The sequence below is a fragment of the Phragmites australis genome, chromosome 3, assembly GCF_958298935.1.
Source record: "Phragmites australis chromosome 3, lpPhrAust1.1, whole genome shotgun sequence".
Lineage (NCBI taxonomy): Eukaryota > Viridiplantae > Streptophyta > Magnoliopsida > Poales > Poaceae > Phragmites > Phragmites australis.
In genome coordinates, this window is record NC_084923.1 from 44,272,155 (window position 1) to 44,291,100 (window position 18,946).

General features: G+C 45.0%; 4 protein-coding genes across 6 annotated transcripts; 1 reads left to right on the top strand and 3 right to left on the bottom strand.

Moving 5' to 3' along the window:
- The first annotated feature begins 1,341 nt into the window (after nt 1–1,341).
- LOC133913290 (uncharacterized) lies at nt 1,342–3,932 on the top strand. Of its 3 annotated transcripts, XM_062356400.1 has the most exons (8): nt 1,342–1,464; nt 2,128–2,451; nt 2,533–2,652; nt 2,738–2,896; nt 3,215–3,387; nt 3,467–3,572; nt 3,644–3,705; nt 3,787–3,932. In XM_062356400.1, exons 2-7 carry the CDS (start codon nt 2,212–2,214, stop codon nt 3,671–3,673), a joined length of 828 nt encoding a protein of 275 aa, XP_062212384.1. In that variant the 5' UTR covers nt 1,342–1,464; nt 2,128–2,211; the 3' UTR covers nt 3,674–3,705; nt 3,787–3,932. The 3 variants fall into 3 exon arrangements, with proteins under 3 accessions (XP_062212384.1, XP_062212382.1, XP_062212383.1); XM_062356398.1 differs by having other exon boundaries at nt 3,644–3,932; XM_062356399.1 differs by having other exon boundaries at nt 1,345–1,497; nt 3,644–3,932.
- Nucleotides 3,933–4,171: 239 nt separating this feature from the next.
- Nucleotides 4,172–9,365, bottom strand: LOC133913291 (transmembrane emp24 domain-containing protein p24beta3-like). The gene is made up of 4 exons (XM_062356401.1): nt 8,948–9,365; nt 5,203–5,389; nt 4,979–5,086; nt 4,172–4,567 (listed from the first exon to the last, which is right to left on the bottom strand). Exons 1-4 carry the CDS (start codon nt 9,158–9,160, stop codon nt 4,434–4,436), a joined length of 642 nt encoding a protein of 213 aa, XP_062212385.1. The 5' UTR covers nt 9,161–9,365; the 3' UTR covers nt 4,172–4,433.
- Nucleotides 9,366–11,742: 2,377 nt separating this feature from the next.
- LOC133913289 (heat stress transcription factor A-2a-like) lies at nt 11,743–13,760 on the bottom strand. The gene is made up of 2 exons (XM_062356396.1): nt 12,835–13,760; nt 11,743–12,743 (listed from the first exon to the last, which is right to left on the bottom strand). Exons 1-2 carry the CDS (start codon nt 13,171–13,173, stop codon nt 11,973–11,975), a joined length of 1,110 nt encoding a protein of 369 aa, XP_062212380.1. The 5' UTR covers nt 13,174–13,760; the 3' UTR covers nt 11,743–11,972.
- A 3,205-nt stretch (nt 13,761–16,965) lies between these two features.
- LOC133910760 (two-component response regulator ORR41-like) lies at nt 16,966–17,739 on the bottom strand. Its single transcript, XM_062353041.1, has 4 exons — nt 17,665–17,739; nt 17,398–17,556; nt 17,164–17,283; nt 16,966–17,019 (listed from the first exon to the last, which is right to left on the bottom strand). The coding sequence occupies exons 1-4, from the start codon at nt 17,737–17,739 to the stop codon at nt 16,966–16,968; spliced, it is 408 nt and encodes a 135-aa protein (XP_062209025.1).
- Between the last annotated feature and the right edge of the window lie 1,207 nt (nt 17,740–18,946).

Genomic DNA, 18,946 nt, shown 5'->3' on the forward strand with positions numbered 1-18,946 from the left:
ATCGAGTTTTTACATTTTAGAGTATTAGAATGCTGTATTTTTATTTTTTTAAATCTATCGTTCGAGTTGTAAAATTTCAAAACAGACATATATATTTATAATTTTTGGATTTTAAAAACATAAAAATAAAAAAGGTCCGATGCTTTTCACCTTGCTGGTGTCAAAAGGAAAAAAAAAATGCCACAGCCTCTTTCTCTTTCTCACCTTCGCGCGAACAATGTTGAAGGAGAAAGCGGCGAGGAATGCCGAAGTGGGCAAATCATCGTCATGAGCACCGAGAGGCCGCGGCGCACCACCGCCGCCGCCTTCACCTTGGATATGGAGGCAGCGTACTTCGAGTGGATGCTGCCCTTCACCAGCCGCGCACACTCTATGATCGCGAGCTGGACGCTTAGGTCGGGCTCTCCACCCCCTGACTAGCTCCGACGGGCAGTGCTGGCCTCGACAAGAAAGCTCAGCAAGGAGAAGCGGTTCAGCTTTTATTTATTACAGATTTTCTTTGAAAAAAGCTGCAAATAAAAATTAATGAGTAATACTACATATACTTTGGAGAAACTATCACGAAACTATAAAATAACATATAGCAAAATTACACGTTTATGGAGATTCCATTCCCCATTAGCGTGACAAGCGGGCACACTTGCAGTCCAATGAAGACACCGACGGTGGCCCGTTACCGGGAAACACATGATATTTTTTATTTTTATATTTCTTAAATCGAAAAATGTAAAAATAGAAGTCTGTTTTGAAGAATAGCACATCTAACTCGTGTCGCTTTTTGGAATGGAAGGGCGACCTGCACCTGTCGTTCCAATGGACGACAAATTAAAAAATAATAATACAACATTTCAATGCTTTTAAAATTCAAAATATTATTAAAATAGTAATAAAATTTCTGAAGAAAATATATGATGTAAAAGATGCTATAATCTAGCTATTAAAAAAATTTCAACTCAAACAATTACTTGTACAATGGGAAACAAAAAAAAGACAAAATTCATTTTATAGAGTCTATCTGATCATAATTTTTGTCTTTCCAACGGGCGACACAAGTATAGATATCCGATTTTTCAAAACGAACGATTATTTTTATAATTTTTCGATTTAAGAAATATAAAAATAAAAAATCGAAACACAAGAGTTTATACATGGGCCGAATCTAAAAGAGAAGCCGAAACCGAAACGGCAGATTCCAACCATGGGCCATAAATCGGCCCAACTCACAGAAGGTTCAGTGAGAGCGACGGGCGAAGGGCTCCCCTCCTCGCGGTCCCCGCCGCTCGCCTCGCCAGTCGTTTTTTATTGTGGCCCCCCCCAAATTTCCTACTCCCTTACATTTCGCTCACCAATTTTTAGCCGCTTAGCACCTCCACGTCTCTATATTTTCCACGTCTCCACCTTCCCCCCTCTCGTCTTCTTGTGGATTAAGCCAGCTTCCGGCCGCTGCCCCTCGGGAGTCGGGAGGTAAAGGCTGTCTGCCTGCCTCTCTCGTCTTCAGTTGAGTTGCCTTATGATGGGATCTGGTTCTTGTAGGCGTGTTTCTTGTTTGGGTCTTGATTTGGGTCTTGATTTGTAAGCTAGAATCTTCAATTTTATTAGGCTGGGTTCCTGAAAAGGAGAATATTGTTTTTTTTATTAATACTGATTTTTTTTGGCTTATGAACCATGAGTTTCTTGTGCCTGCAACATGCGTGCAAATTTTCAGTGTTAAATCGGTAATGAAATGATGGTTAATTGACATGAAATATGCTCAGTGGAATGATCCTAATAGCTATGCGGGGTGTTCTTTATGTTTTTAACATATGTTATTATATTGTATATTTTTTTGGTTATGTGTCTTAGTGGATTGTTTAAAGCATTTGTCTTATATCAAGATATGTAAAAGTTTATTTTGACCACATAAGTAGGCATGATAGTTTGTTGTTAGAACATGGTCTGTGAAATTTGATGCAACATATTACCATACTTTGTTCTTTCTGAGTAACATGGATCTTGTCTGTTTCTCTTATTTTCAGTGATCCTCAAATATTGATGTTGTAATTTTAGCACACTATGATAATGCAAGATCCGCGTGTCTCTTTGTCCTTTCAGTGATTCAGTGACTGATTAAATCATGTTTTCTTGCAGATTGAACTGCCTGCTACTTCAAGTCCTCTCCTGTTTTTGGAGCAACAATGTGCAAACAGCCTGCAGTCTGATGAGCACTCAGTCATGCTGATGCCACATGGAACTGTTCCTTTTGTGAGGCCTAGTTCTTGCTGGGACCTAAAACTGTCCCAAAAGAGTGCCTCTGTTTCGCATGGTAAATTAGGATGCAGTGCAGTTTACAATTCAGTGGAAGGCCATCATGTACAGAAGCAACACATTGTTCATAGCTACAAAGTTAATTTTACTAGAGTGAGCTATCATCTGTGTAAAAGCGTAAATGAAAGAACTACAAGGCACTGGCTGGTATTCCTTGTCCTGAAGACCTTCCATTTGACGATTTTGATCACTTTTTTTTTAATCTCTAAAGCATTTTGTTGTGTGTAGCATCGATTCCATGTAAATGCTTCGTCAGATGATGACTTCCGCTCATCACGTAACATAGCGATCAGTTTATTCAAGCGGTATAAGAATGTCATTGATCGAGGAGGTGGAGATAACCTAAAAGTATCGATTCTTGTTGAAAATCTTCACCATACTTCTTGACATGAGTTTTATACGGGATAATTACTGTGTCTGCCAATGTTACCAGGAGTTTGTCGGTGCTGGAGTGAACGCATATGCCCTAGGGTGTACCGACGAGGGGCTTAGAAAGGAGCTTATGGATATTAAAGATTCTGGTGTTGAGATTGAAGGCCTCGGGTCCTATGGAGGAGGGACCAGTTTAAAGTTCAAAGTCCATTCCTTTGAGGTTAGCGTACTTCAACATATGAATTGCGTCGTTTAATTTTACTATTACTGTTTAGTATCATCTACTGTCTTAAATTTACACTGCACTTTTTATAGTCAAGCCAAACAGTTTTGCCTTGATATTTTTATTTCAGCAAAGATTTGCTTTGATTTGTTCACACCATGTCTTTATTTTTCTTAACTTTTCTCGCTAGATATGAAATTTGATATAAGGTATCATGTAGTCCACTAGAGAGCATGTTAATCATGTAAATGTCCTCCGTAAGATCTTCTGTAGTTCCATCCTTTGTCTCAGTGACACTCTTCAGTCTCTATGTAGGTTCGCGAGTGCATTCTGTGGCTAAGTATAGTATTCATCACTATACTGTGCACACCACAACCAACTGTCATCAGGTGGTCCCCTAACCCACCAGTTTCAGCTGACGTTTTGCATCAGTGGAAAGGATTTTGTGCTCTAATCGCAAACGCTTACTATGTCAAAGGAATGGCATGGTAAGAGTAGTCCCTGCCAGTGTTAATGTTCTTCTTTGTCTTTGAATCTCAAACATGTTGCTAAAAACTGATGTTGCAGGTTACCGGTGAAAACCCTGCAGCTAGAACAAATGGCTGTCACAGGTCATTCAGAGGAACCATCAGTAGTTGCTAGTAGGATGCAACTAGTTTTCAGCACATTAGAGGTTTGTAGCAGCATTGTCAATATGTACAGATGAAACCCTCGTTGTTGCTGATTTGTCGATTTACCGTGCAGGTAGTTAGCCCACAGTGGCCAAGAGTGTGATTAAGTGAAAGCAATACGATGATGAAACAAAGGCCTGCAGTTTTATTCTGACCAAACAAATGTCGATCCAAGTTCAAATGTTTGTCATGGTGTAATGAATGATGCTTTTCTATGTCCATTTGAACTCAAATGTTGAAACACGTGGATGCACACCAAAGAAAAATGCTGGTGCACTTGATTGTAAAGCATTCGCTAATACATGTACAATAACTCTTATCTGCATCTACAGTTTCCGTAAGTATCCCCTGCTGCTGCAGTAGAGTTGTAGTGTGAACATTGGGACATGCTATCTGTTGCCTGTGCTGTGTGATTTGCTGCATCGCAACACCTGACCACATTATTGCTCACTTTGGATTGGATTCACGCGAATTCTCCGAGAAATGCAGCTACAATCAATTTTGCAGTAAAGTTATCATATTTAGCAAATGGCAGAGGGCCCCGATTCTTAAGTTATCACAGAATTACATAGAATCAAAATTTGTACCAGGACAACAATCCTAATAGAACATTAACAGTACTCTTGCTTTTGCGTCAATCCTCAGAAGATAAATTATGGATCTATGTTCAGCAACAAATGCAATTCACATCTCACAAGAGTTGCTAAAAGTACAGGACGATAAATTAAAAAGTGTTAGTTATAGACTAACAAAAGGAAAAAAAGAAAATGTGGGTGCAGGGCTACAACTTGTCAAATTGGCAGAAAATATTTCCCGTTCCAAGCATGTGCTGCTTCCATCGATGCTTGGAGTAGAGGGGCATCCTACACTCTATTGTAACCCACGTTTTTACTGAACAAGCGGCGGATGTAGACGACTTGCAATGCGCTAGCAGCCATGAAAGCTAGGTACTCTGCCATCGTGTAGAACATGACACGCCTTCTGGTGCTTTCATTTGCTGGATTCAGTTAAGTCATGAAATTAACTCCCCATTATCATAAAACGGTAGCAATAAACCAAGTGAAAACAAATACAAGCAAAAAGACTTGTTCATAGTGTCCTGTCCTCTGCTGAGTAAATTAGCGGTTCATTACCCAGACTTTCTCAAGATCTCAGTAAAAGGCATGCTTTTGCCTTGAACTAAAAAAGAGGACTGAAAGGCAGGTAAAAGAGAACAAGGTTGAACAATTTCCCTAAGCAAGATTATTTGTCCTCCTGTACCAACTGAAGAACGCATAGATTCACTGACTATGCTGTGATAAAACTAGGCACTAACTCAACATAGCCTACTACTGAATAAGGGAACATGCAAAAATGCCAAAGATTAAGCCAGCGCATGGGGGTTGAGCGTTAAGTCCACTGAGCTTACTGTGACGGTGACGAGCATCACGTGCTTTTAGGTACTTCTGCTCGGCAGTGACGGATTCTAATGCTTCCTGCAGCTCAGCAATTTTCACATTGATAGGGTCCAAGTGCTCTGCGGCAGAAATGAAGCACGGCTGATATATGCGAAGCTAAAATGTTAACCTGAATAAGCAGAATAAGCAGGCATTGACATTTGAGACGCTTAAGATACAACGGCAGTGCACTAACCATCTTTTGCCAAGTTGTGCTCATTGGGTATGTGCCCAATATGAATGTAGAAAGAAACAGTTTCAGGTGATCCATATGGATTATGGAAGCAAAACTTGTACAATCCACCCCTCGGAGCTTTAAACTCAAATTTGTCACCAGATTTCCCCTTCAATGTATGTACAGTGTTACCACCTGGTGAAGTTACCTGCATTCGTAGAAGCGAAAAATCAACATAGAACATCAGAAAAAGGTGGTCAACTGATCAACAGTGTAACACAAATAAAAATAAATAGTTCAGTACTAACCACACATTACAGTGCACTAGAGCACACATGAACATCTTATGTGCAGGTAATCCCACATTAATTTTACTAGTAAGAATAATACTAATATACTGAATTAAGGCACACACACAACAACAAAAAAACCAACTATAAGTGAATGAGTAGGATCAACTCAGGCATTTCTAAGTAACAAAAAACATTAGTTGCCTTGTTCGGTTATAGATGGCACAGGGCTACGCCCTTCATGTGGGTGACAGAGAGGCCATAGGAGCACTCCAAGATGTAGACCAGGGCAACAAGTGTACAGACCGGTCATAAAACAAGTAAAACACATTTTTTCCCCAACTGCATGAGGTAAATCATCCAGTGGAATTGCTATAGAGTCAACTAAGACATCAAAACATAAATTTACCTCAAAACCATTTGTTTTCATCTGCGAAACCAACATTGAGATTAAACAGAGACTTAGTGTTTAATTTACCTCATATAAATCACCTAGATGAATGACTACCTTAGTTAGCTACAGCACTGCTTAGTTAGCTTTTTCCAGTGTCAAATCATTTTATCGACCAGTGGGGATCTTCCACAGAAACAATATACTAGTTTTCCAAGTCCAAAAATTGAAGAGATTAATGGTTTCATCTTCTACTCAAAACATTTTTAGGATTATTCACTGCTAAGTACATGAGAGCCACTGCACAGAAGTACACATACCTTGAAGATTTTGAAAATCTAGAATAATAAAAAAAACTTCAACAAAAAAGGCCCAAACTGGATAAATGAATAGGGGTAACAGAAAACACCAATTTCAAGTTCAATGGAGAAAAGAATTTAGTGGTTTCATCTTCTACTCAAAACCTTTTTGGAATTATTCACTGCTAACTACATGACAACACTGCACAAAAGGACTTGAAGCGTGCATATATTGAACATCTAGAATAATATGACAGTCTAAAACTTGATTAAAAAAAGGTCAAAATGGCCCAATCTGGATAAATCAAAAGACAAGGGACAAGAGAATAGTCTGTCTTTAACTCTTTATACTCATAGATAAACACAAATGCATCTATTTCCAAGCACAGAATAAATATGGCACAGAGAAACACACTAGCAGAGAGAAAAGAAGTCCAAACGTTGCTTCTAAATGAAGAAAGTTAGGACCGATCCTTTAGCTGGGAACCAAGGAATGAAATACCCAAACATATGGAATACAAATGAAGAAGATTAAGTGTAAGAGGACCGACACAATGTGTCGGTGTATTTAGAACCAGGGGTCCCTAAGTCCCGAGGCCAAACCGGCCGCCCACCACATATCACCACCCTGCAAGGTAAAAGCAGAGACTCGGGAGAGGGTGCTCGGGGCTGCGCGTGGCAGCCCCCGAGGACTCGGTGCCCCGAAGGTCTCACTGAAGTGCTCGGGAGAGGGTGCTCGGGGCTGCACGTGGCAGCCCGCGAGGACTCGGTGCCCCGAAGGTCTCACTCAAGTACTCGGGAGAGGGTGCTCGGGGCTGCACGTGGCAGCCCGCGAGGACTCGGCGCCCCGAAGGTCTCACTCAAGTACTCGGGAGAGGGCGCTCGGGGCTGCGCGTGGCAGCCCCCGAGGACTCGGTGCCCCGAAGGTCCCTCTAAAGTGCTCGGGAGAGGGTGCTCGGGGCTGCACGTGGCAGCCCGCGAGGACTCGGTGCCCCGAAGGTCTCACTAAAGTACTCGGGAGAGGGTGCTCGGGGCTGCACGTGGCAGCCCCCGAGGACTCGGTGCCCCGAAGGTCCCCCCAAGATGCTCGGGAAATAGTGCTCGGGGCTGCACGTGGCAGCCCCCGGGGACTCGGTCCCCAGAAGGTTCGCGCAAGATCGTTCAAAGACTCAAAGGGCCCCGTCGCCAGAGTATCATCCAGTCAAGGGCCCGATGCCGCATTTAATAGGCGCGCGTGGCCTGGCATTCTGACATCCTGACATTCTCGGCTGCCCACGCCCCAGTGTCAGACCCGGCCATGCCCTGGCTGGGGGGCGTGGGTTCATTAAATGCACGGGTCCCGTCCCGTTTCCACTTGCGCACCTCGGGATAACGTTACCAGAATCGAAGCGCTCGGCCTGCCACCCTGCCCTGGCAGGAGAACAAGACAGAGTGGACGCACCGGGCACCTCTGAGGCTGTCCGGTGGGCTTTTTTTTTATGGCACCCCGAAGCTTCCGCAGCGGCTAGTGGTCGAATGCGCGCCGCCTTCCTCCACCGCCCCTGTCACTTCGCCAAAGTGAAATGATTAGACCTTTCTCCGTGGCACCTGGGCACTCGCGTCCCCTCTTTCCCATTCAGGATATGTCGAGGTCGGCGCATCTATAAAAGAAAAAGAAGGGGGGCACCAAGAAGAGGACGGAGAGACGAACAACGAAAAAGAGGAGGACGGAGAGACGAACAACGAAAAAGAGGAGGACGGAGAGACGAACAACGAAAAAGAGGAGGACAAGAGAAAAACAAGAGGTCAGTCGAAGAACAAGAAATCACCACCCCCGATCACAAGACAATCAAGAAACCAGCTAGCTAGAACATAAGAGCCTCCTGCTCTTTGTAAACAGCTCTCCCTCGAGAACCAGATATACCCTTGAAGGATCTCCTTCAAGGATAGATATAACACTCATACAGGAGTAGGGTGTTACGCCTCCGCGCGGCCCGAACCTGTCCAAAAACCCGGTGTCCCCGCAAGCCATCGCATTTTATTTCCTTTTCCGCTCATTTCCCGTGCAAGCTTTTCTAGGATCATCCCCCCGGCCGAATCTCTAAAAAGGGGTCTCTCGGGATCCCTGCGACAGGAGTTCACTCTCCGACACAATGTCTGCTCAAACAAACTGCAAGACAAACTAGATAAAACATCTATTAGCATGGATTGCAGCACAACACCATCAAGAGGCAGAACCCACAGTGCGAATGACACACTACAACTAATGATGGAACTGTGGAAGGACCATTTGTTTGAATTTTTCAATTGGAAGTGAAATTGGCATCAAATTTCACCAAAAGCTCCTTCCTTTACCCAAAGCCAACCACCCAAACGATAAAAAGAGCAAGTTTTGATTAAAACAGCAGCGAAGCACCGCATAATGGTCAATCGAACATGAATGACCCACAGTTTGCACTTTGCACTTACACTCATACCCTGCAATATATACCAATACGGCACGGCAATTCAGTGAAACTTCATCAAAAGGTCCGAACTTTGCACCAACCAACGCGGAAACGACTCCCAAAATAGTGAACAATCCTAATTAATCAAGCTAAACTAAATAAAAAACTTTAGGCAGCTCATCGAAATTACTGTAGACGGCCAAACCGGTAGCAAACTACAGATCGCGTAAGGGGATCAGACTCACGAACCCAGCAGATCGCTACTAAACAACCCATAAATCCATCCGAATCACGATCCTGGTGTCCAATCGAACGAGCAGAAGTAGAGTGCGAGAGTGGGAGAGGGGATCGGGTTGGTACCGTGAGGTCGATTCCGGGGTGGTCGGAGCCCCAGAAGATGTCGTGATCGATGACGACGAAGTTCCCCGACACGGTGTCGCCCTCATAGGGCACGAACTCGTGGATGCACTCGGTGTCGGTCACCGTCACCGACAGCGCCTCCGCCCGCCACGCCGCCGCCAGAACCGCCGCCAGCGCCACCGCCAGCAGCGCCGCCGGCCGCCACCTCGCCATGGCCGCCGCTGCGCTTACACCAGTACTTCCGGCGTGGGATCAGGGCTCGCGTTCCGATGCTGAGACGGCGGTGGCGAGCTCCGCTCGTGCACGGCGGGTGCGGATGCGGAGGCGAGGAAGCCGAGACGAGACGGGGTCACGGGGGCGAAGATGGCAATGGAGACGATGCGTGCTGTTGCAGTAAAGGACGCTACGGACTGCGTAATTGCGCGATACGAAACGGACTTGTGCTGCGTGGCCATGTGGGTACGATTGGCCGCCGACGTGGCCGTTTACTCGAGCTGGACGATCGGAAAGCGTTTTCTGGCGTAGAAGACGTAATCTGATCCATGGGCTGGGAGAGTGAAAGTGAAGTCCAGAATTTGACGCGTTGGGCCGAATTTGCGTTATGTCCAGCGGCGGATCCACCGGGGGCAGGGCGCCCTACAATTTTTGGCACAAAAGAGGAAAAAGAAGAGAGAGAAAAACAAGGGGAAGAATGAAGAAGAGGAGGTGTTAGTCCCTTCTAATTCTTGCTCTTGATTCGCCATGAATCTGTCAAAAATCGGAGTTTAAATTTTTTAATCGGGGCTTAATCGAAGTTGATTGTTTACTGTTTGGACGCTGACGAATCCTTGTGCAGTTCGAATCAGAGAGGAGACTTGTCAGGGCCCTTCTTTGCGTGAGCCTCAACGCCAACCGATCGAACGTATCCGCTAGTATTCCCTCCCTTGGCGTCCCCATTGTGCAACAATGGAAGTGCTCTCTAGGGTGACTCCCGTGTTGGCTTGCAAATTGCAATGTCTTGGACCTCCCTGCATTTTCGAGAAGTTGCCTCCCTTATTTGCTTGCGTATCTGTGTATTCCTGTCGATTTCCATGACTGGGATGGTTTGAATTCACCAGATCTCTTTCGTACTCTTATGGAATTATACTAATGGGTGTCATGCATATTCACTTTGTTACATTTTTTTCTTTTGTTTTGCTTCTTTCAGATTTGGATCAAGCTAGAAGATCCCAAGCAACTCCTATTTTCAACACTCTGATGAATTTATACCTGTACACCATCTTTGCTGAATGCGACCTCGAGTGGACTCTCTATCTCCATGAAGCCGCGCCCTCTCTGAAGAATTTCGGGTCCAGTTCTCCCGTCGATGACGGTGACAAGAATCTGTTGAGAGAGCAGCTAGCAGATGGGTTCTCTTCTGCTGTCGAAACTATCTTTGTATGTTATCTGGATCGCTGTAGATGGTCTTGTCAGATAGGAGGTCTCTGTTTTTTCACCGTCCAAGCAAGTCAAGACTAAGATATCATTTGGCAAGACTGGAAGTCCCAGCTCCAGCTACTGTCTACGTAATTTTATTTCGGTCATAGTGAAATCAGGACATGGTAATGTAATTCCTGATTCGTGCGAGGTTTAACCATTGCATATTTCTTGCACCAGATTTCTAGTTGCTGTGTTACTGCATGGATAAGTTATGCTGAAATCATAAAACTCAATACATTATGCATATTTTGCAGCTTAATTTCAACTTCTTTTTTTATTGGGAAACCAGATGAGACATAATCCTTTGAACGCCGGAATTTGTCGGCACTTGGAGGAACAGCAGTCAGAGACCGCCATACAGACAACGCACTACCGAATGGCATCATCACACCCATTTGGAAAGTGACTTTGCTTCATCCGAATCTAGTCAGAATCTACTTACCACTAATAGTAGGCTGCCGTTTGCCACTTTCTAGAAGCTTCGTAACCTGACGGGCTTCCTGAACATTCCTTCGCTACTGGCCACCACCAAGCCCTTTTGCAACTTGCGCAGTCAGGCACAGAATAACTAACCCTTAGGTGGCCTTTGGATTCTTGGAATTGTGAGGAGGTAAAGGGAAACGAGGAGTAGGATAAGCTTAATCCCTTGTTTAAGGCCCTCTCCAACAGGATTTGCAAATTTGAGGATTCTAGTGCTACAATACTTTGCGGTACTGTAGCACTAGAAATTCGTCTCCAACAGATTCTGTATCCAGTGATACAGTACTGCTACAGTGTTAGGGATAGGGGATGCTGTAATAGTATTTTGAGGATGAAAATTTAAGATAGCTGTTGGAGATGGTCTAATAAGAGGGAAATGGATATGAGAAAGATACTAGGAGGTGGGTTTAGATAGCGAAATAGAGAATGGACGCTACTTTCCATTCGTCAGAGTAAAAGAGACCCAGATGTTGGTTGATGCAGGCTCCTGACGACGCACGAAGTCAACTCTCAAGTGACGCCCTCCATTGGCACGCTTGTTGCCTGCTGCCCGCCACGAAACGGCCCCACCGTCTGTTGCGATTCGTGTTCTCGGATGCTCGCAGTGCCTGATGAATCCTATGACCCAAAACTGTGTGCCCGCGTGGAGGATACTGGCCGATGCGAGCTGTTTGGTTGCTTTTCCTATGGATCTAATGTATGTTGGCTTCTAGTTTTTTTTTTCATTTTTTAGAGATTTTTCCTTTTCTTCTTTATCCTTTATCGTTGCTGTTCTCTAACTAAGATTGAGAGGAGAATTTAGAGGTCTCAGGATGAGAAGGAAATACGTAATTTTGAAATTATAAAATAGATTATGCTTTTAATAAAGTAAAGATCATTATTTTGTCTTTTATTTTTCCAACATGTACATTTTGATCATCCCAATCCTAAACCTAATACGTACCAAAGGGAGATAGTTTATAACCTCTTATCCTCTTCCCAAACCCACCCCTACCTATCCCATCGTAGATCCCTATCCCAAACCAGAGTCTGGAATGCTACTTGGTATAGTAATTCCCGTGGTGGAGTCTGGAATGTTCTAGAACTTTCACTTGGGACTGGGGCTGCTCGGGTTGGGGTTGTGGTGGTACATGCTCTGCACGAGCACGTCCACGTCGTCGTCCACGTCAGCGCTGCTCCCCTCCTCCTCGCCGCCACCGCCCTCCCTGTGCTTCTCCTCCAGGCCAAGGCTGAGCAGCTCCACCCAGAAGCTCTCCGTGTCCTCGCCTCCGCCGCCGACGCTCTCCTCGCGCCGGCTCTCGTCGTCGTCCGCCTCCGACACGCCGTCCACGACGACCGAAATGCCGGGAACATAGTGGCCCGACGTCGCCGACCCCGCGGCGCTGCTGCTGCTCTCACCGTCGCGGGAGAGGTACTCGATGGGGCGGCAGCGCTTCTTGGAGAGCGCGTCCTTGAGCTCCCTCCGGCGACCGCCCAGGCCCTTCCGGTCGACGAGCATCAGGAGGAAGCCCGGGTTCCTCAGCGTGCGTGCCAAGAACACCGTCATCTGCTGCTGCTTCTGTTCCGCGGCCGTGATGCGCTCCTCCATGGCCTGCATCTGCTCGCGCGTCGCCTGTTGCTCCTGCCGCAGCTTCACCACCTCCGTGAGCAGGATCCCCTTGTCGCGCTGCAGCCGGTGCACCTCGCCCTCGCGCCCGAACTGGCCCACCTCCAGGCACGCCGGCGGCGCCTGCCCCTGCTGCGCCGACGGGCTTGACGTCGGCCGGCGGCGCTTCATCGTCTTGAGGAGCTCCCTCTGGCCCCGCAGGAACCCCTCGTTCGCGTACTCCCACCTGTCCGGGTCAACTTTCCTGAACCCCTGCAAGAAAGAACCCACCGATTCAGCTTTACATGCCACCGATCGATCGCCATTGATGGTGCAAGCAGGAAGCCAAGAACAGTATGCTTACGTAGGTGTTGAGCTGCCGGACGAAACTGGAAAAGTTGCTGTGCTTGAAGTAGCGCGGGAGGATCACCGTGGCGAAGGCGTTGGCATCCCAGACGACGAAGCTGTTCCCGGCGAATCCCCAGGAGACGATGGTGTCGGTGTTGGGGTCGTCCAGGACGTCGTAGGTCTTGGTCAGGAACGGCGGCGGGCCGGCCTCGCCGAGGCCCTCCATCGGCCGGGGCACCTCCGGCAAGCCGGCGGCCCACGAAGACAACGACGCCGCCGGCGCGCCCTCCGCCGACGCGCCGGCGAAGTCGAAGTCGAACTCCTCCTCTTTCACAATGCCATGGAACGGATCCATGGCCGAACCAACCAAACCACAAACAAATGCGATCGAACAGCAGCAGAACAGAGCACTACTTAACGGAGCAGGGGAACGAATTCCAAACGACTCAAGAACAGGTAAAAAAGAAGTGATCTTTGTTTGAAAAATCGCCTCAATTGAACTAGCTCAATCTGGAAATAGCCTTCCTGAGTGTCAAAGGCTAGAAGAAATCAAAGACTATCAAAGATTGGCTGAAAACGAAAAAAATTGTCAGTAGACAGCAAATGTTTACAAAGACTTAGCCATCGACTTTGCCTGCCAAAATCACAGGATCTCAATTGAGGCCTCTACATCTACAAATAAAAAAGGAAACAAATGCAAGGCGCAGAATGTCGGAGAAGAAGAAGAAAAAGGAACGAGTGGGTGAAGAAACGGCTGGGAGCAACACTGCATGAACAGAGGGTGAAGGAACACAGCATGAACCCCTTCCGAGTTGGGTTTGAGTCCGGGTGAGGTGAGAAGCTTTCCCTCTGTACTTGAGGGGCGGCGCGACCTCGTCGGGACCAGTCAGTACGCGTGGCCGGCCGCCACGTACCCCGCCCCGCCGCCGAACATTCCAGACGTCTCTGGAAGGATTTGCTGCGAGCCCTCCTGGGGGCGTAGTTTAATCGGGGTGAGGGCGGTGACGTGGCGGCGAACGTTCGCGAAGGCGCAGAGAGAGTTCTGGAAGCGTCCTCCCTCCCAGAGTTTCCCGGCTTATTTTTTGAGTGAACGGTACAAAACTATAATGTATCTTAAAATAAAATTACAAGCACTTTTTATCATATAATCTAGGGTTAGAAATAATTTTAAAAATCAATCTATTATATAAGAAGAATATTAGTAAAGTTTCTTATATTTTTGAAATTTTATTTGAGTTCTAACAATTGTTAGAGTTATGAAAAGTAGTCTTTTTGAAGAATTTTAGTATAAATTTTACACAAGATTTTTGAGTGAATTCAATTAAAATTAGCACATAAATTATGGAACACGTACAATTTTTTTGGATTTTTAGAGAAACATAATAACATTTTGTGAATCTAATTAAAATTAGATTTTATGTAAGTATACAATATTTGTAGTTTTATATTATTTGATGTAATCTTATAATTTTATATTATAAATAATATAATACTTATAGTTTTATAAAATTTATTTTTTTAAGAAAGTTGGAAGGCGCGCGTGCATTGCGAGCCCAACAACCGCATGGATCCGACAGCCCAAACACAATAAGTTGTAGCCTTTCACCTGTTTTATATTCCATTAGTAGTCCCATTTTTGTTGGAAAAAAATCAAGCTCATTTACTGATAAAGATTTAATGCCTTTGTTGTAAGTAGTATTTTTTTTGGTTGAAAATTTGTTTTGCAAAGTTTACAACAAAAGTACCTAAACTTTGTACACGAAAGTTTTAATGCTTTTACTGTAAATTTTTGTATAATACTTGTTTCACAAAGTTGTATATAAAAGCTACAACTTTTTTTACATTAAGAATCTAAGTTTTAGATAAACTTTTTGTTCACTTAATATTGTTTGCTAAAAGTTTTCTCCTGTAGAAATATTAAATAAAACTTTTTCTACAAAATTGTTCTAAAATATTATTCACGGAAGTTTTGTAGACATAATTCTTTTACAAATTTACTTATGAAGTTATTCACGGATTTTTCTTTGATTCTCTGCACTGGAAGAATCATGTTATCAAACACCTTTCTGTTCCTGGCGCTAGCCATATGTTCCAGGGGATTGCGATGAACACTGTCGCCCAGTCCTGTTCTGGCCTTCTCTGGCACCCCGGGAATGAAGGATGCCATTAGATATGGCGTTGTCAAGATCTCCCAATCAATACCTAGCTGTGCCCAGACATTAGGGGTGTGTTTGGATGGTCGGCTTCCCTCATGCTTGCATCCGCGTGTGCGTATAAACTCCGAATGATGAGCGTTTGGTTGCCAGGATAGAGTGTGCAGGCTTGCATCCGCTCGTGCAGTTTGTATGCGCCGATGCAGGACGGAAGTCGTGCGGGAATTGGCCGTAGCTCGGATGCAGGCTCACCGGATGCAACAGTTCGACGCTGAGTCTACTGTTCAGCGACAGTGAATTTCTCATACAAACTTAAATTTAAACTACTAAACACAAACTTAAATTAAACCTGCATTCATAGATCTAACTAATCAAACATTTTTTTAAATACAGTTCTCTCAATCTACTTTCCCTTGTTAAAAAATATATGATACAACTACTAAACATAAACGGCAGCTCTACTAAACATTCGAAAAGCATATGATGATTTGTTCCCGCAGCCGCACAACCAACAGGATATTAATGATCCTGTACATCCCACGCCTAGCTAGTAGGTCTCGGGTTTTCACTCTTCCCTTAGCGTTAGCCATGCAGAAAATTTTACATTTCTTGGATGACATGCTATCCAATGGAGATAAGAGGGGCAAGAGGACTCAAACCCTCCTACCTCTGGATGAAGCGCTCCTTTAATTTCTAGACATGAAAGATAAAGAAGAGAAAAAAACAGCTCCCCTAGTGTTTGACTTAGATCCACCATACCAGAAGGCATGGTAGCATGATTTCACCGTGAATTCCTTCGTCGGACCGAGGCGCATAACTCGAATGTCGGCGGCGTCCGACGGCTCAATGTGATTCAAGGCGTCCGGGAGGGAGATCAATTCCTGTTCTGCTCGAACTGAGGTGAGATGGCACATCTGCCATCCCGTGGAGTGGAAGCAGTCTGCCGCAGAGATGTTGGGGTGAGCAACATGTGAAAAAAAGAGCAGGATACTGGATACAAAGGGGTTTGTTATATCAGTCCAGCTATCGAGAAAAAAAGTAGTTCGACCATTTCCTAGTTGTACCACTGCTCGGTAGAGATCGATGCGAAGAATTAATTGTCGCCATGCTCAGGTGCAAATTGAGACCATTATATCGCCCACGCGTCTGCTATTACGATAGTGCGTCGACATAACCCATCGGGCCCAGGGAATGTCGGGTGATGCATGTATTCTGTGTATTAAATAGTAACCTGTAATATTTGTTACGATAAGTTTGATTATAATTAGTTTTTATAAGGTTAGTGTTATCTAGCTATAAAATATATAAAATTAGAAGAAGAGATAAATAATTATGTTAGTAAAAGAGAAAAATATTTATTCTTCAAACTTATAGCTAAATCATATACATATATTAATTCGATTTATATATGTTTTGATCAACTACTATAATTGTGTGATAGGTGTAGTCATCTCAATAAAAAATCAGAATAGATTTGTCCGCCTTCGTGTTGTGTTTTGCCTGCTGCTTGAATGATACAATGATCTTGAGCTACACGATACTTCTTAATATTATCTTAGTAAAAATCTTAAATTTTTATTATTTTATTATAAATTTTAACTATTGATTAATTGTATTTTATATTGACTCTTTATGTAGGTATTTGATTTTTATAATAATTTGCTATATTTGATATGGATCTTTATTGTTTCTATTCTAACCCAAATTTAATTATTATTTATTTTATTTTATTTGGACACTTTATTTAGATGTTTTGCTTTCCAAACTGTAAAAAATCGAACTACTAATTTTTTATATATTTTAATTCTGAATTTACCTATTTATTAATCATATTTGAGCAAGAAGGAAAAACATACTGATGAGCAAGAAGGAAAAACATACTGATAGATACTCGTACATTCCAAGCCCGTGTTTCCTACACCTAAAAATCCTTATGGCCTAGCATCTTCTTTCTGGCCGGGTCCTGCTTATTTGCAGCCTGAACAAAGGGCAAGCTAAGAAAGCCCAAATTTGGCGAGAATGCGGTCCAACTTCTCCTTGGAGAGTGGCTGCAGGCACACACGGAAACGAACACGAATTATCATCCGGAGCTCAACGTTACACTTACATCACACACCTACGCCCTCCAAGAGTGAGGAGCGGCAGTGCATGTGCAATTGAACCACTGCACGCGCAAGGTTTCGTTCGCTCACCTTGGGCGCGAAGTCGTCGGCGCCGGCCTTGATGAACGCGTCGACGTCGGGCGCAAGGCTGTCGCTCGACAGCCCGACGATCGGCGCCGTCACGCCCAGCGCCCGAATCTGCCTCGTCGCCTGCACACACGCCGGTTCGCCGGTCAGCTAGACGTAACGTACCAATGCGAAACGCTCACGCCACACCCCACGTAACGCACGTAGCTAACGGGGCGCGCGCGCGAGCATTCCTACCTCGTGGCCGTCCATGACGGGCATCTGCCCGTCGGTGATGACGAGGTCGTACGCGCCGGCGCCCCCTTCACGCACGCGCCGCACCGCCTCCGCGCCGTTCTTCGCCTCCTCCAGCTCCACGCCGCGGCCGGCCGCCTTCAGCACCGCCCTCGCCACAACCTGCAGCCACCGCACCACAACTGTGCATTGCTGCATTGCATTGCTGGAATTTACACATGCATATATATACAAAATTGCTGGAGCTGGCCACCGTATGCACGCACGCACCCTGTGGATTTCCTCGTCCTCCACGAGGAGGACCCTGATCATCTTGCGATCCACAGAGCTCGCTGCGCCGGCCATCGCACGTCGATCGATCAGCTCGCGGACAGCGATAGCAAGGTGCTGGTTAGTAGTACCAACCGCTGGACTGCCGGTAGCAGCTCGATCGTCTGGCCTTTAAGTGACCCGTGGAAGATCCGGTGCACAGATCGATCTGCCGGCCGAGACGTTTACGTTGCACGGAATTGCGTGAGCTAGATTCCTATATGCCATCAGCTGGTGCCTGCTTCCTTTTGGCAAGAAGCTGTACGGTTGTAGACACCGTCATGTGCTAATAGTGAGGCCGGAGCGGCGTGAACTTCTTGTGAGAGTTTTAGGTATTACTGCCCCACGAGCAACTGCTTTGGCTCATGTGTGCTTCTATTCTTTATTTCAGATTTTAAATTTTGGATTGTACTTTACAATCGGATTATATAAATAAATGGACGAATTTTGTAAGCAGATTGCAGTAATTTAGACCTACACAATCTATAATTCACCTCAAAGTAATTTCTACAATACACAATTTAGAATTCAGATTATCAAAGTCTATCGGGGAAACAAACAGGCCCTCTCTAGCGCTTGGTAGATACAAGCTGGTGTCCAAGTAAACTGCGCGCGCCATTATTGCAGTCACTTCAATTTGGGGAGGAAATGGCAATTGGAATCGGGATCATCGGCCGCGGCTGTTTGTCCAGACTATCGCTAAATTTGGCGGATCGGTCGACCTCGGCCGGTGCGAATTATTGAGTGGCCTGCAGCCTGGCTGCTTGCTACTGGCCATCGGGGCGCCGACGTACGTGGACTCGTCTCGGGTCGCCTCTGTCTCGTAAGAACGGGGTGCTACTACGTGTAGGATCTGAAAGAGCTCGTGCATCAGATAGATTTTTGCAGGATTCTTTCGATATCTTAGATCGGACGACGGCAGCATTATGATTCGTGTCGACAATTGATACAGAAAGTAGTTGAATGTACAAGAAGCAGGACCGTTTGTACCCTTCTTCACACTGGGAATGGGCTCCCGTTCGGGTTCATAGAGCCAGTAGCCCACCACAAGGTGTCTTCACACTAGCAGGGCAAAACTTTTCAGATAGCCTCTTCCATCTTTCTGTTTTTAGAAAATTTTTCTTCTCACATCTTTTTATATTTGAAATAGTTTTTCATATAAATTATACGATAAATTTTCTGAAAAAGTTAACGAGAATTTTTTTAAATAAATGTTAATAGGAAAAGTTTGCTTAGAAAAGTT